The 15,653-nt window shown below is 38.1% G+C and overlaps 2 protein-coding genes across 5 annotated transcripts in view; one reads left to right on the top strand and one right to left on the bottom strand.

The window, feature by feature from the left end:
* The window catches only part of ACAT1 (acetyl-CoA acetyltransferase 1), a 382,585-nt gene that overhangs the window by 29,726 nt on the left and 337,206 nt on the right, over window positions 1-15,653 (top strand). The window lies entirely within an intron of this gene.
* The window catches only part of CWF19L2 (CWF19 like cell cycle control factor 2), a 59,439-nt gene continuing 51,527 nt past the window's right edge, over window positions 7,742-15,653 (bottom strand). For all 4 annotated transcript variants that reach the window (XM_064409348.1, XM_064409351.1, XM_064409350.1 and 1 more), the window contains 4 exons: window positions 12,612-12,767; window positions 11,196-11,276; window positions 9,237-9,338; window positions 7,742-8,332 (listed from right to left, as the gene is read on the bottom strand). In XM_064409348.1, the coding sequence (XP_064265418.1) occupies window positions 8,192-8,332; window positions 9,237-9,338; window positions 11,196-11,276; window positions 12,612-12,767 (480 nt within the window). In that variant the 3' untranslated portion in view covers window positions 7,742-8,191. The remainder of the gene's footprint in view (window positions 8,333-9,236; window positions 9,339-11,195; window positions 11,277-12,611; window positions 12,768-15,653) is intronic.

Raw genomic sequence — 15,653 nt, 5'->3', positions numbered from 1 at the left:
CGAGCAGGATAATTGGTCTGTAATGTGATTATATTTGGGGATTCAGGTTGGGATTTAAACATGCTGTTAAAAACTAAACTGAAATAACTGATTATTACAAAGTTGTCAGGCCTGCAGTTTTAAAAGGTCCTGCTGTCAGTCATTAAACAAGTGGGAACTCAGTGCAAAAAGTAATTGGCTGCTGTGTCACCTTACTGGGGCTTCATTAGTAAATATCCTTAATAAGCTGATCCAGATGTGAAACACAGTTTCTGAGAAAACAGAACTGAAACACAGTTCCTGAGAAAGTGCGAGTGATAGTTTTTATATTATTCCCCAAGACCTGTCCTCTTGTACAGCAGACTCCTTTCAGGAGGGCAGACAATCAATAACCACGCAGCCCATCTCCAATAAACAAACCCTCTCTCCAGACCCCAGCCCTTAGGAAAGGGAGCAGCACAGGTCTCCAAGAACTCCCCAGGATCAGGCAGTACCAGTCTACTTAATTGAGAGCCAGTCATATACAGAGCAGCTAAGCACAGTGCCACGCAGGAGAAGCACTCTGGTTGGCACCCTGAAAGACATAATGCAGCCAGTGTGTTACAGGGGAAAACAAAACCCAGCAAAACAAAACCCAAAAACATGCAATGAAAACTGCATAGCCACAAATCTTCTGAGAAAAGAAAACACATCAACCGGGAGTTGAACAAAGATGTCTGCATAAACCAAGTAATGCATATAGGGTAATTTAAGAAAGTGAAACACTACAATTTTATTGCCCACATAATGCAGACACATGAAACACCACAGGGCCAGCAGCATCAGAAGTGAGGAATCACATGATGATAAAAACCAGAACAGAGCACAGGGGCAGAATCACCTCCCTCACCCTGCTGGCCCCGCTGCTTTTGATACATCCCAGGATACAACTGGCTTTCTGGGATGTGAGCACACAATGACATATTGCATCCAGTTTTTCATCCACCAGCACCACCACATCCTTCTTGGGTAGGCTGCCCTCTGTGACTTCTTGTCCGAGTCTGTTCTCATGTCTGGGATTGCCCTGACCCAGAAGTAGCACTTAGACTTGTTGAACCTCATGAGGTTCTCAAGCTTGTCCAGCCCCACAGGATGGCATCCCATCCTTATGTTGTGCCAACTGCATCACCCAGCTCACAACATCTTGTGAGTCCTCACAATCCTCTTGCATGTCCTCACTTCCCAACATTAAAAAACAATCTCAGCTTTCTAGCAGTGCTGTTTTGTTAGGAAGAGACTCACTGATCTTTTTAAAGTTAATTATTTAATATGCCAGAATTATATTACTGTTCTCCTCTACCTGTATTCATGTTTGATTTGTGTAAAAAATACACTAAGGAAGACAACCACACAGTTTAAACAAGATTCTACTTGGTTTTCATTAGTGGAAATGAAGACAATAAAATCATCACAGACAGAAGTTCCCATCAAGATTTGATTTGGAAGCTTTGCACGGAAACTAAAAATAAAAGACTGTGTAGTGATAAATCATTTAAAACTGTGTTCATGGACAAAGAGCACTTCAAGGATGATGTGTCCAACTGAAGTGGATGGGATCCTAGGGATGCAAAAGGAGCTGGAATCGGAGAGAATTTTCTAGGTGCCCTAAGCAACCCAAATTCCAGGTGCTGGGTTGGGGCAGGGCATGTGCAAAGGCTTGGGAGGAAATTCACTTGGTCCAAAGAGACAATAGATTCAGCAGCTGTCAGAGGAAGCTGTGTCTGTCAAAACCTTCAGAGCACAAAGTTCATGTTTGTGAGCTCTGAAGATCAAGGTCCTATGGATTAAGATTTCCTTAGAGGATGCTATTCTCTTTTTTTTCTACTTTAAAACAAAGTTTTTAGAAATTTTTTTATTTGATATGAAGTATAAAATGCTATTTACCCACAGTCTTGCTGACAGCTATAGACAGAGACGAGAACTCCTCACACTGATGTCAGGTGAATTCCGTATCATCTGTTTCTGTTCTAATACTAGCCAAAGTAATTTTGCACTGAAGAGAAAATAATTCAAAAGCTTTCCACAGAAGATTACACTTCAATAAAAGTGGGGAGCTGAATGAACAGGAACCTCTCAAGAAGCCATGTGCTGTTTGTTAAAAGAAATAATAGCCAAATTCTCTTTCCACTCTGCCTTCTAAAGCCTATCAATTTGTTCAGGGCTTTTAAAACCCTGATATTATGTTCTTCAGAGTTTTCAGGAATGACCAGTAGTATATACTTTTAAATTCAACCAACCTGACTGTAAATCACAGCAAGAACTCATGGCACATAATTTCAACCAAGCCTCTCAGAACTCCTGCTGAGCAGTGGCCCTGCCACTATCTGCCAGTAGCAGAGGGCACAGCTTGCTTGGTGCTGTGAACTAGATCTGTGACGAAAACAATGCTGATAGGACACCAAAGTTCCACAAATTGCTGAGCAGTGCTTTCACAACATCAAGGCCTCTCCGGTTTCTCCCTCTGCCCCCTCAGTGCTCTGAATGTGCAAGAGGCTGGGAAGGCACCCAGCCAAGCAGATGACCTGAATGAGAAAGGCATAACTGCAATGTCTGAATTTCAGGCCATTTTTTTCCTATGGAAAACCAGAATATAATCCTGGATAACAATTCATTTCCATCTCACCTTTTACAGATGATATTAGTTTCTGACTCTACTAAAGCAACCCTTCCTATTGCATTTGGTACTTGAGGTGCCCACAGCAGACACATCTGTAGCAAGAAAAATGGGATCAGAAGTTGCAGCAGTCCATCAGCAACAGTCCAGGTGACAGCAGGGGAACAGTTTAGTCAGGGCACACAAATATTGCAGGGTGAACATGGATGTGGCACCAACTGCTAGTTGTTGCAATACAGCATTGCTCCTTAATTTTGCACATGACTCAAGAGGTTGCAAAAAATAATGTAAAAGCAGAAGTAGAACTCAAAATCATCTCATCAAAATGAAAATAAAACAGGTCTATAAAAAGGAAATGAAGTCAATAACAATAAGAGCAAGAACACAGACTTGGGTGTAATTTGCTATAATAGCAAACTGTTGACTTGAGAGCAGGAGAGGATCTGAAGATAGCAGGGAGTCATGGGCTTCACTATGTCATAGTCTCCTGAAATAGCCAACTGCACTGGGGGGGTGGGTGGGTGTGGGTGTGTGGGTGTGTGTGTGACTAGGAGGATATTCCACCAAGAATGGCACCAACCTCTCCTGTCAGACACAGTGATAACAACTCTCTGAGATATCGTATCCACTCTCGAGACTCCATCACATCCTATCTTAATGAACCAGAGAGACTCTAGAGCACAAAAGAATGAGAAGAATAGAAAATAATAACCTACAGGAAAACATTGAAAGAAAATGCACAGTTTAACCTGAAGACAAGAATTTGGAGACAGCCTAACTGCAGTCCTCAGATACACAAAAGCAGCCTCTGAAGAACGAAATCATGTTTCACAGATCTGTAACAGACAAGAAATACTGAACTTGAATCATGAACAAATCAGATTAAAGATAAGAAACCAAATGTTTCATGATGAAAAACAGATCTAGGAATGCCAATGCCACAAATGTACCTGATTTTCTCTTTGGATCAGCTAGATAAAATTATCTCCTGCCCTCCTTCTCCTCTGATTCTATGGATGCCACAAACCACTTATGAAAGGCTTAAGGCTTACTTAATGCATTTTATAAATCCAGTATTAGCAGATGAAGTAAAGTAGTAATTTCTTTTGCATACTTAAAACTACCTTCTCCTTATGATAAGGGACATACTCTGACATGTTTAATGGTGTACAGCCCGGTGTAACTCTAGTGAAATCCCATGAAGTCTCAGCACTTGTTTCCTAAATGTAATCAGTACATATCCCAACACACACAGTTACACAGAGACCTGGAGTGCTGGTGTATAACAAACAGCAGCCATACCAAGCTTTGCACCTTTTCCACTACATAACACTAGCAAACCCTCACTGTCAGCCATGGGAAAGGGTGATTCAGGCAAAGACCCAGTAGTGTAGTACAGACTGGTCAGTCTTAGTGGCTAAGAGGCTGAACCAGTATTCTTAGCAAGTTTTTACTAAGTCTTAGCAAGTGCTGCTAAGAAGAGTTATCTAAAATGGAAGGCTTGGCTAAGATAATGAAAATCTAAGTCCTGCAATAGCAGCCAGGAAAGAAGAGCGAGGGACTGAAAGATCATAATGTTACCATTTCTGATTCAATTTGCCCAAGCTAACTCTGAACTAAAAGCCTACACACACAGTTCCACCTGGAGATGCCACTGTCCATAAAGCCATTATGACTGTTTGTTGTTGTCTTCTGTCCCACTGGCCTCCTGAACTGTGGTCAAACATTCAAAGAACTGTTCTACAATGAAAGGGGGAATATTGGAAGAGTTTGAAGAGCTGTAATGCTTTCAAACTACAAAGCCCACAGCTGAAACTGGCTGTAAAACCTTCTAGAGACGAAAGAGATCACTTAGCATTCCCAAATGAAGCCCTGCAACCTGTGATGACAGGCAAAGGGAAGCTGTACAGCAGCAACTGTGTATTTATGCTCCATTAAATATTTATCAGCTGTTCGCTGCTCACATCTTGTCCTACAATGCTATTCCAAAACATTTTCACATAAATATCAGAACCAAATAACATCTTAAAACCACAGCAGAAAGAGCTGGGAGAGACTTGGAAAAGTCATCTTGTCTGGCCTCAAAACCAAACTGTACCTATCTCTCATTCCAGATTGGCAGGTGACCAACAGTTGTGCATCAATGGCCAGAAACTGCAAACCAGAAAATTTTGATTAAAAACATTACCTTAAATATAGTGGCTCAAGAAGAATACTTTCAACTTTATTCTAAAATGTTAGTTGTGCTCGTGGGTTTTTGCTAAATTTGTTTTTACTGCATGTATGCTCTAGGGTACTTGCTTTATGAAAGCTAAAAATTTAAAAATAATTAATTGATGCATTTTCAGTTCAAATGCAGAACTTAAAAGTTGTCTCATCAGAGCAATTTCAGGCTGCCTGCTGCCCTCAGACCACATGTAAAAAGGCACATGCTTGAGCAGAGGAATGAACCTTTTACAACCACCCACACATCATGAGCTCACTCTGCTATCTCTAACATAACCAATGTGCAAGATGTGCCTCTGTGTACAGTGTTTGGGTCACACCCAGGAGCCAGAAAAGATAAAGATGCTTGTAGGTAAAGATGTTTTGGACTTTAGTATCTAGTCCTAGTTTACCCAGGATATTAAAGATCCAGTTTACAAAACAGCTACACTTAAAGCAAGAGTATAGCAGCCTGTGTTTCCATGACTTTTCATCTGTAGTCAATTAGAAAAATATACTTTAAAGATAAAATGAAAAATGCAGACAACAGGAAATACTGAAGAAATTTCAACCTAAGAAAGAACTCTCAGGGGATGCAGGAAAAGTTTTCTTCTTTCATGAGATTTCAAGAGATTGGTGAACTGCCATGAGCATTACTATTAATTTTAACATGTTTTCCTTTCAGATGAGTAGCACATATTACACCATCTTCTTGTAACACAGGGCAAGACATTGATACAATCCCTCTTAAATCACACACGTAGATTCACTTGAAGAAAGAAGATCCTTCTCTTTCCTAGTCACACAAAAGAGTACACAGAAGCACATTTATAACAACATAAGAAATCAAGCTTCCAATCCTTGCTTTCCCTAAAGACACCTGAATTAATATTTTATATCTTACTACTAAAGAACTTATTTATTGGCTATTCTTACAGATGAAAGAAGTCTATTTAAAATTTTTTAGTATTTATAAGGGTTAGGACTGAAGTGTAAGCATACCATGCCTTCTAAAAATGCCCTAACAAGCTGTGTTTACTGTCACAGCCTTATGAATATTTAGAGATACTTATGAGGAGGAACAGCTTAACCTGACAATATGCTTTTCTGGTCTGTGACCAATTACGACAAGATACTATTCTCAGTGTATGTGGTAAACACAGTCTCCCATTTTGAAAACTTCTAACAGGATAAGAAACATTTTCCTGTATCACTAGCTTGAGTTACTCTTATCCCATATTTCAGAGTCCTTTCCAAACAATACCAGTAGTTTTGTAGTTTTGCTGGAAGCAGAATAATAAAATATGCATGGACCATGAGTCAGAGGACTTTTCTACACACAAGTTGGATATTCTTTGTGAAACATAGCACTTCCCTCGAGGAACACAAATTCTGAGAGCAGAGCTGTCAGAAGAATTGCATTTCCAGCACAGCATTGGATAAAGACTTTTCCATGGCCTTAAAAGACAGTCAGTCACCTCTGCTGCTTCCAGCTATCATCCCAGGAGGCAGATGAGACTGAAGGCTACATATGCTTTCAGAGAAAGCAATTTTTACTCATGCTTTACACCACCAAAGACTGTGCTTTAGCTAAGTTTGGTTCAGTATTGCTACATGCTAAGCAACTACTAGCTTTCACATCCTATTTGCTAAGCAATCTTCCCAATAGCCTAAGGAGTACAGAAGAATTGTCCCTTTATCCACACCTTGCTGGTGAACAGAGTGAAAATCAGACATTAGATCACTACAATCATCATCAAAGCTTACTTTTAAGTTACTTCTCTTGAAGTGGCACCAACTGACAAAGATCCTACAGAAAATAATTCACAACGCAGCAGATTCCAATCTCTACCAGACTTATTTGCTAAAATGTGGCAGTGGGGTAGGAAGAGGAAAAGCACCACATCTTCAGCAAAGCTGCAAAAGACCACCATATTAAATACTTATTCAACCCTGTAATATTTAGTGATCGATTTCTTAATCTGAGCAGTTCACAATAGTTAACAGAGATGTACAGAGCAATAGTTCAGAAGGAAAAGAACAGGCAGCACATTAAGACGCTCACACAGTGCCTTAATCTATCCTGTACCAAGGGCCTTCCACCTTCCACCGTTTGCAGCCTCCCCCTGGAGCACTGCAGCCCTCTGTTCACAGGTCTGCACCTTTCCCTTGTGCTGCTCTAATGTTTCTATCCATGTCCATCTGTCCTTTCTCCTATTCTCCTTGCTCTCCCAGCTCTCTCCCTGCAAAGTCCAAGCCTGCTATGTTAGGGTTTCCGCAGGAAGTGGTGGACACTGATGCAAGAATCACCTTTTCCCTACCCTAATTTCATACCTTTTACACAAAAGAAAAAACTAAAATCTAGCAAATAAATGGTGGAAAGTGGTCCTTGAAACAGCATGCAGGCATTTGCCGGTGACATCCATGCTTAACAATCAATTAACACGCAACTCTTGCCTCTGGTCAGAGCGTGCTTCAACCAGCTCTAACAGCATCACAAGCAGGAAAAACAAGCAGGGATTTTGAGCTGGTCTTGATGAAAACTATTAGGGCAAAGTACTACCAAAAACCACCTGAGAGGAGACACACAAGGAAGAAGGGTTACCTGGGGAGATCCCTGTGATCATTTTCTTCTTTGCTGGCCATCAGAGAGCGTTTTCCCTTGAGATTCTTCTTTCACTGTTACCAAAGGTAACTGCTGCTATTAAAGCTGTCATTTGTCATCAGCTATGGACTGTCTTATTATCCTTTGTGCTTGAAAAACACTACTTCATATTGAAAGAAAGTACAAAAAATTGTATTCATTCCTGTGCAGGGGGGCAACAGCAGGTTTATCAATCACATTCTTCGTGAATGTTTGTGTTACTGCAATGACCTCAATTTAAAGACCACAAGGACACAAAATCAGAAGACTATTTTCTGTATAATTTCCTTCTGTAGCAATGTATTTGTATTAATCAAAATGTTCTTAAAATGTACACCATTTTTGACAAAAGTTCACCATTATTATTAAGCACTGGCTTAATACAATATAAAAAATATCAGCTGTCTCAAAGATTATAAAAACTCCAAAAGCAAAAGTTACATTTTTAAGAACTCAAATGGCCACATGGATATTATCCTTTTGGCTCAGCTGAAAAAGGAAAAACTAAACTCACTGTACAAATCTGGTTTTTCAGGCTTGCGAGTACATGTGATCCAGTGTCCAAAACAGAAACAGATCATCAGCTATTAAACAATATCCTATATTTTAAAATATATTAGCCACACATAACACACTGGTGTTATTCCTAACATGTGAAGTATCCTTTAGTGTAATTAATGGCTTATATAGTCCTTGACTCCAGGTTGTTCTCATTCTTTCTTTTTGGTGAAGTCATATGGTTTCCACCACTGAGCAAACTGCAACACCTTTTTCCGCTGCTCCTCAAAGTTCTGTCTGATTCCTTTTCTCCAGAGCCGCGGTTCCAAGTCCAGCATGCCACCAATAATTTCCTTTGCAAGTAAAAGTAAGATAGATAACGATAAATGCAAAATTACCATGCTACTTAACACTTTCTTATCACAGAATAAAGACATATGTATTTTCATATTATGAGACTGTCCATTTTCTTCAAGAGCTAAATAAAGTTGAAATTCTGAAAAATATACCAGTTTAAAAATAGAACTTCAATTGTTAGATGGTTCCCTCAGCAAAATTATTGTAAGCACAGCACACTAATGTACTGCTTAAATATCCTAACATTGCAAGACTGTTAATGCATTAGTGCATTTGTGATTAAGGTAAGTTCGGAGAAGGAAAGCTGCTCACTTTGCTGTTTCTAGTGTTATATTTCTCCCCCAATTTCTCTCATGTTTTTGCAACACTGACTCTTTCAAAAAATGTTTTCTGTGACATAGTAAGGAAAGGAATTATTTATTTATTTAGAGTTTATTACAGCTCTCCCTGTATATACATTTTACACTATACATACCATGAGTAGCAATTTAACCACACGAGAATTTTAGAAGGAGTTGTCTGTAAGTCTGTATGTGTATGCACACTAATTTATACAAGCAGGTGTCAGTGCACCTATGTATCAATACTATGTCCATGAAAATTCTTAAGTAGATGCACGTATCTTCCATCTAAAGACTATATACCCATAATTTCAAATATCTGCAGTTCAGATTGAATTGAAATAAACACAAATTTAGAATCACAATCTCAGTATCAGCTAGTGAAAAAAATCAACTGCTTCATTCAACAAGCCAAGTTACAATGACTCATCAAGAAAAGACAGATGATGAACTCAGATAGGGTACATCAAAGTAACTGTTCTGGCAGCATCTTGGTTTAATTACTTAAATTTTCCAAAACAGACTATAATTGGTAAATTAATCTTTTACATAACAATACCTTTCCAAAGTAATGAGGGAAATTGTGTTGATCTTCAATCACGTGAGCAAATCCTCCCTGAAGGCCAAAGTCCACAGAAAAGTATGGCAACCCTTTAGGAACCTACATACAAAACCACATTTTCAGATATTCAGCAAACATTGCTGCCATTTAGTCAACCTCCCCACAAGAGAATGAATTTGAATGTGTTTTTGCAGCTGACAGTATCACGTTTTATTTTAAACTACTTCTCAAACCAACTACATGTAGGATAAAATTGCAACAGAGAAACAGTAAAACAAACAGGTAAGGGAAAAGAACAATACACAGCAACTGGACAAAAAGACACTGAAGTGAGGGTGACTGGGTGGCAGAACCTCCAGAGGCTACAGCTGGAATAGCAGGCAAGAGATGGGGACACCAGGCAGCAATGTGCACAGCGGGCAAATGCCTCCCTGACTCCACATCTCTGAATTACGCAAGTTTAACAGAAATTTTAAGACAACCACTAGCAAGCAAGCTGCACTTACTAAAGATATTGAATTTGGACAACATTCCTATGGTAATAGGAAATATTTACCCAGTGAAAAAAATTGACACTCAGGAGGAAGGACAAAAAATCACCAGAAACCCCCTCTATGCGAATGGACAGATATTATCCTTAGCTTGCCAAATCAGACAATAATTCTGTCAGCCTGCAGGGGAGATGCTGGATATCTGCCACAACAAAAGACTCTCCAGTCTAACAGAAGTGGATCCATTTATTGCTGCAGTACTGTAAGTAATTTCTGCTGTTTCACTGCAACAAGTTATTTTTCACTCCTTTAATTGCAGAGGACGTTTCTGTACTGGTAAGATTTACAAAGCCTCCAATTCATAAGCATTTCCTCTGCTACAGTCCAAATAACCACACAACTTTCAGGAGGTGTGTTCCATATATTGCTTGAAATACTGACTCTAAAAATAATTAAGATTTAATACAGAGGAGCAATGTAGCATAGCAAGAAACATTTAAGACTTTAAATGGACTTTAAAAAAATAATTAAATAAGGAAAAATGGGTTGGCAGGTGACACCTTAAAGAAAAGGTCAGCTTTGTCTTATTTCTCCCAACTTCTGCACACAATCCACACACTAGGTGATGTCTCAGCCATGTCTGACCTTCCAGGTACACCATCTCCCAGTACAACTCTCCAAATGCCCAAACCTCAGCTCAGTCTCTAAACCACACTCTCCGATCTTCCTGAAGCCTACAGGCATTTCTTACCCAACAATAATGCTAAAATCACACAACTGTGTAACAATTTATGTTCAGCTACATTGTATTACTGTAAAGAACTGTCCTGACTTAATCTGAAAACTGGCCTACCTTCAATAAATATATAATAGTCACAAAAATGTATGGCTATATATAACACACATCTTCCACCTCAATATTAAAATGACAGAACAATCTCTGAACCTAACTGATCCAGCATTATTCCTTTAAGATTTGTTTATATAAAGATGTTTCATCTCAGTATCCAGGAGACAGAGAAGGTACTGTTCCCTTGTTTTACAAAAAAAACCATTCATAATGCTATTTATGTTTTCACTTCATAAACTTAGCAACACAAACAGCTGTTCTAGGTTAATGAAAAGGACAAATCATATTTGTTCCAGGAAAGTAATTTGCAAATCTTTGATCTACCTTAATTCTTAAAGTTAATCATGAATATTATGCCAGTACATGTCCTCAAAGTGTCAGCTTTGTTCTCAAGTAACGCTGGCAGCTTAGTCCACCAATTGTTGAAATAAATGGGAATCTTTTCCCTAATGTCAGTTAAGAGTGCAGACTGGTAATTCTCCTCATACCTATGCCATCTTCTGATGCACTAATCTAATTGTGTTCCCTTTCTTCTCTCTTTGAAAGAGTTAATAATGGAAAAATGTTAGAAGAATGTGATGATAAATTCAGGATACAAAAAACTTCATTACTTACAGATTTCCGAATGTCTTTTGAAGAAAGATCAATTAACTTCTTGTTCATGGACCACTCTTCATCAGACTCCATTATAGCTTTCTGAAAAATTATTTTATCTAAAGGTGAAACAGTCCTTCATACAGCAAATAAAGAACTAACTGTAGTGAAGTACATTGTAGCAGGGCAAGTAACAATAACTTCTTAAGAAAGTAACTTTGTTTTTGGTAACCTGTCTCATTGACACAAGCTACTTTATAAAAACATTATATAATATAGTCAGACCCATCCAATTCAGATCCTCTGCTTCTTTTTTATTTTAAGTTTTGCTTGACACAAGTTTCAAATAAAAGACCACATTCTCTTTTTACTCACCCATACAAAACCTCTCATGAATTCATTACACTAAATTAGTCTTTTTTCTATTTTAAACACTAAGAGAAAAATCCAGCTTAGTAGGATGATTGCCCTTAAAAACCCAAAGCTGACTCTGTATTCCCCATAGTATGGAATTGGGTATATTGTAGGGTAGGTACCTTTAAATTTCATTTGCAGTGCATTTTAATGGTAGATACTTCCAAAACAAATGACATTGCATTAAATCTTGATCTTTCTCTTTCCTTGAGTATTCAAAGAAAACACAAGTTTTACCAGCACCTGAAGCACAGCAGTCAGATCTGACAGGTGGAGGGTTTCAAATGTGGTAAAAGTTACCATATTGTTGCTCACCATACTGCTGTCCCACTTCATCAAAACCTAATCACATTATTTCCAGAAAGCATAAATAGTATTTCAAAAATCAAATAAAATAATTGACTTATAAAAGGCAAATAATGAGTCAGTTGCTGAAAGCTGAAAGGACTCAGTTCCAGGCAGAAGCCTCAATGAACCTTTTCTTAAAAGGTCAGGGGAAAGAGACCAGAAAAGCTGTAGAAGAAATATTTATCCTGCTGTAGAATGTTCATCAGAGGCCTAAGACACATGTAAAATTTGGGCTTACTGAAATAAAATGGGGATGGAACAATATCTACATTGGTATTTCTTAAAATAGGTAACATTATTTTCTCATTTAATGCTTGCCAAGGCACAAGTACTGTGTTTTAAGTTTATACTACAGGACTGGAGTAAGAAGTACTGCAATCCTTAAAGCACTTCAAGAGACTACAGTTCTCTTATCTTCTTCTAGTATTTTCAGTGCAGTCAGACTTGGGGCAAATGCTCAGTGAAAAACAGCTCTTCCACTGGCAACTTGAAAAATGAATTATATCACACCACTTATTTTAAGATCAAGGAATACTAATGAAGAATGGATCCAGAAGAAGAATCAAAGAAGACATATTTTCAAAAATATCATTTGAATATCAATTTTTTCCAGAAATAGAAGAATTATGATATAATCATTCAAATTACTTCATTAAAAAAAACATTTTTATGTACCTTAAAGTAGATTGGAGCCATATCTCCTACTTCTTTTGGAAGAGGAATGCATTCATATACCATATGATACTTCTTCTTCATACTCATGTTTGTTTCCAGGAACACACAGTCCAAGTCTTTAGCTTCAAACATTTTCACCAGTGCATTTCGGAACATCTGTTTAAAGAAAAAAAATGTGTTATTTTAACTGACTTTGCAGAACTTTCAGATATAATGTATTATTTCACTAACATATTATATTCATAATAAACTAACAATAAAATGGAAAATAGTAGCAATCATACTAGGAAAATTATGCATTATTTACTAATTTAAGATTAACTACATTCACTATGATAAAAACATAGGAAGTCTAGGAAGCTATTTTGAAACACACAATATAATTAACACTACAAACTTAGTTTTAATAAATACCACATATTTTACAGCTAAAATTGAAACTGTGTTGAATTTCTTAACTGCAGTGCTCCATAAAACAACATGGCTTTAACAGTAGGTCCCAAGCTTGCAATTCCTAAGAAGGTAATGACCTGGGTTTTACTGACTATAGTTACAATTACCCTTTTACTACTCTTTCCAATTATACAGTTCAACAAAAAAAAAAAAAAGGAAAGTATTTTCACTAGGCATACATCTTTAAGTAAAATATTAATAATTGCCTTAAAAAATAAATCCACCATCTTCACTGTATGGAAGCAAACCAAATGTAATACTACATGTATCATGTAGTAGGCCTCAAGCTACATTTACCAGTTCCCTGTCAGAGGGAGGAGGTGCTGCACCTACTCAAAGTGTATTTCAGTTAACAATTATGCTAGTTCCAGTGTCAGGGTCCTGCACACACCCAAGAGGCACTGCAGGGGCTGGGCCAGACCTGCTGAGGCTCTGGCTGCCTGTGTAGGTGGGAAGCTCTGATGCACTTCAGTTGTGAATTGGATCAGGTCCAGCAGAAAGAGATGGGGTATTAAAGAGTTATTAAAGAGGTGAGAAGTGTGGACCTGGCCCCCTGTCACTCAGGAGCTGCAATTAAGTCCAGGCTGTCTGTTTTGGTCCTTGCCCAGCCAGGTACCTGGCAGCTCTTGGCCCTGACTTCATCTCAGACCTAAGTCATCACTGTAAACCTGCCTGGCATCAAGGGGCCATGGATGACCTTGGAACCACAGGAACACTCCTGGCCTGGTACCATGGGAGTGTGCCTTGTCAATGAGATGACCTCCCCCACCTGCCTTGCCCATCACCTTGAACTGGCTTTCCTGCAGAGCAGCTGGCTCTGGCTGTTCCCAGGCTCTTGACAGTTGGCATTTGCATCCAAGATATGCAAAAGCATAATTCTATAGCTTAAAATGTTCAGATGATGAACAAATTATCAAGAACAAGGGATGATTTCTGAGAGTCATTCAAATTCATTTTCAAGTGCACAAAAGATCTAATTTTCTGATAGGGTGAATGTTTCTGAAAGTATCTCAAGACCTTGAAAAATGCTTTTTAAAAATGAAGATTTTTGTCTTACATGTGCTTCTATAACAATTTCAAAGTGTAAGCCAAGAAATCACTGAAACTGCAGGATCCTCATAGACCAAGGTACCACAGCCCTAAGACTCACATTATTCATAGGTAGTCCTTTTTGCACTGGTATTTTTTCCCAATTAACAATGCTCAGAAGTACAAACAGCACCATTAAAAGGCAAATCCCATCTAAAGGTTTAAGAGTCCTTATTTTAATGTAAATGGAGAGTTGACAATTGAAACATACATAAAAAATACACATCAGCAACATCAGCAAGTACTGAAGTAAAATAGAAAGAAATCAAATCACTACCAGGTTTTCAATGCAACAGGACTACAAATTGAGCTCTCCATCCTTTTGCAATCTTGCTCAGTATTAATCAAACTAAAAGTCTGAGAAACATGGCCAATTATATACCTAAACTAGGCATTTAAGCTCTTCAAAGCAGGCCCTTGAATTTTTTCTCACTAACGAGCTGCTCCATGCTGTGATAGGAGAATGCTACCATCATTCCCCTAAAGAAACTGATGAATTACAGCCAGAAGACACTGCCCAGTGTTCCATGAGGGATTAGATTAACAACTAGATTAACAACTTTTGTCTTCTCCTTGTCACTCCAGCCACCAGACCCCTACTTCTGAAACACACTGAAGCAAGCAATGAGATACCAAAAGCTGAGAAAGACTATGACTTACAGCTGCTACCCTGCAGCATCAACTGAAATACAAATCCACCCAAAAGCCTAGAGTATCAGCAGATGTTAGCTAACTTTCCCCAGTTGCATTTTCTTGTTTTTAAACACATTGGACTTTTCCTCCAAATTCTGAGCAGGCCAAAGAATCAAGAATAATTAGCACTGGAAAGGAGAAAACCATCCATAAGGGGAAATAAGAAGGCTTAGTTTATGCTTGGGTGGATGCAACATTAATACAAGCAACAGTTCAGTCAACACAGACTGTGTAAAGATTTGTATCTTTTCATATTAAAAATATTCCATGCATATTTGCTTTGGCAAGTGAGCACATGAGTGTCTGAACTACACAATACATTAAATTCAAGAGCTTGAAGGCATACAGCATAAAGGAACTGTTTTTGCTTTACTCCAATATAGCCTAAAAAAACCCCCAGCAAAAATAGTTAGCTAAAACTCATACTTCACACAACATTTTGTGAATACTTAAAGTGTGGCATTTTTTTTCCTTTCAACAGTAATAAAAAATATGTCTCTTGCATCAGAAAGTTAGTTTTGTCATTGACTGTCTGCTTATACTCTTTCTAACATTTTCCAGACTCCTTCTTCTGTAATACGTATATGTTGGTGAAAAAAAAAAGTCATGTATCCATCACTTTCCAAAATACTTCACTGCAAAGAAATATTTAAGAATATCTATATTCTGTCTATGAATATATTCACAGGATCAAAGGATAATGGTTTTATCAACTAGATGCCTTTTCTAATAGGTAAAAGACTAGTGTTGAAGACAGGGACTGCATTTGCTTATCTTTTCATTATCCTATTTTCTTTCTCATACAAT

The sequence above is a fragment of the Passer domesticus genome, chromosome 2, assembly GCF_036417665.1.
Source record: "Passer domesticus isolate bPasDom1 chromosome 2, bPasDom1.hap1, whole genome shotgun sequence".
Classification (NCBI taxonomy): Eukaryota; Metazoa; Chordata; class Aves; order Passeriformes; family Passeridae; genus Passer; species Passer domesticus.
Note: the sequence above shows the minus strand (reverse complement) of the source record. Positions and strands in the feature narration are given on the sequence as shown.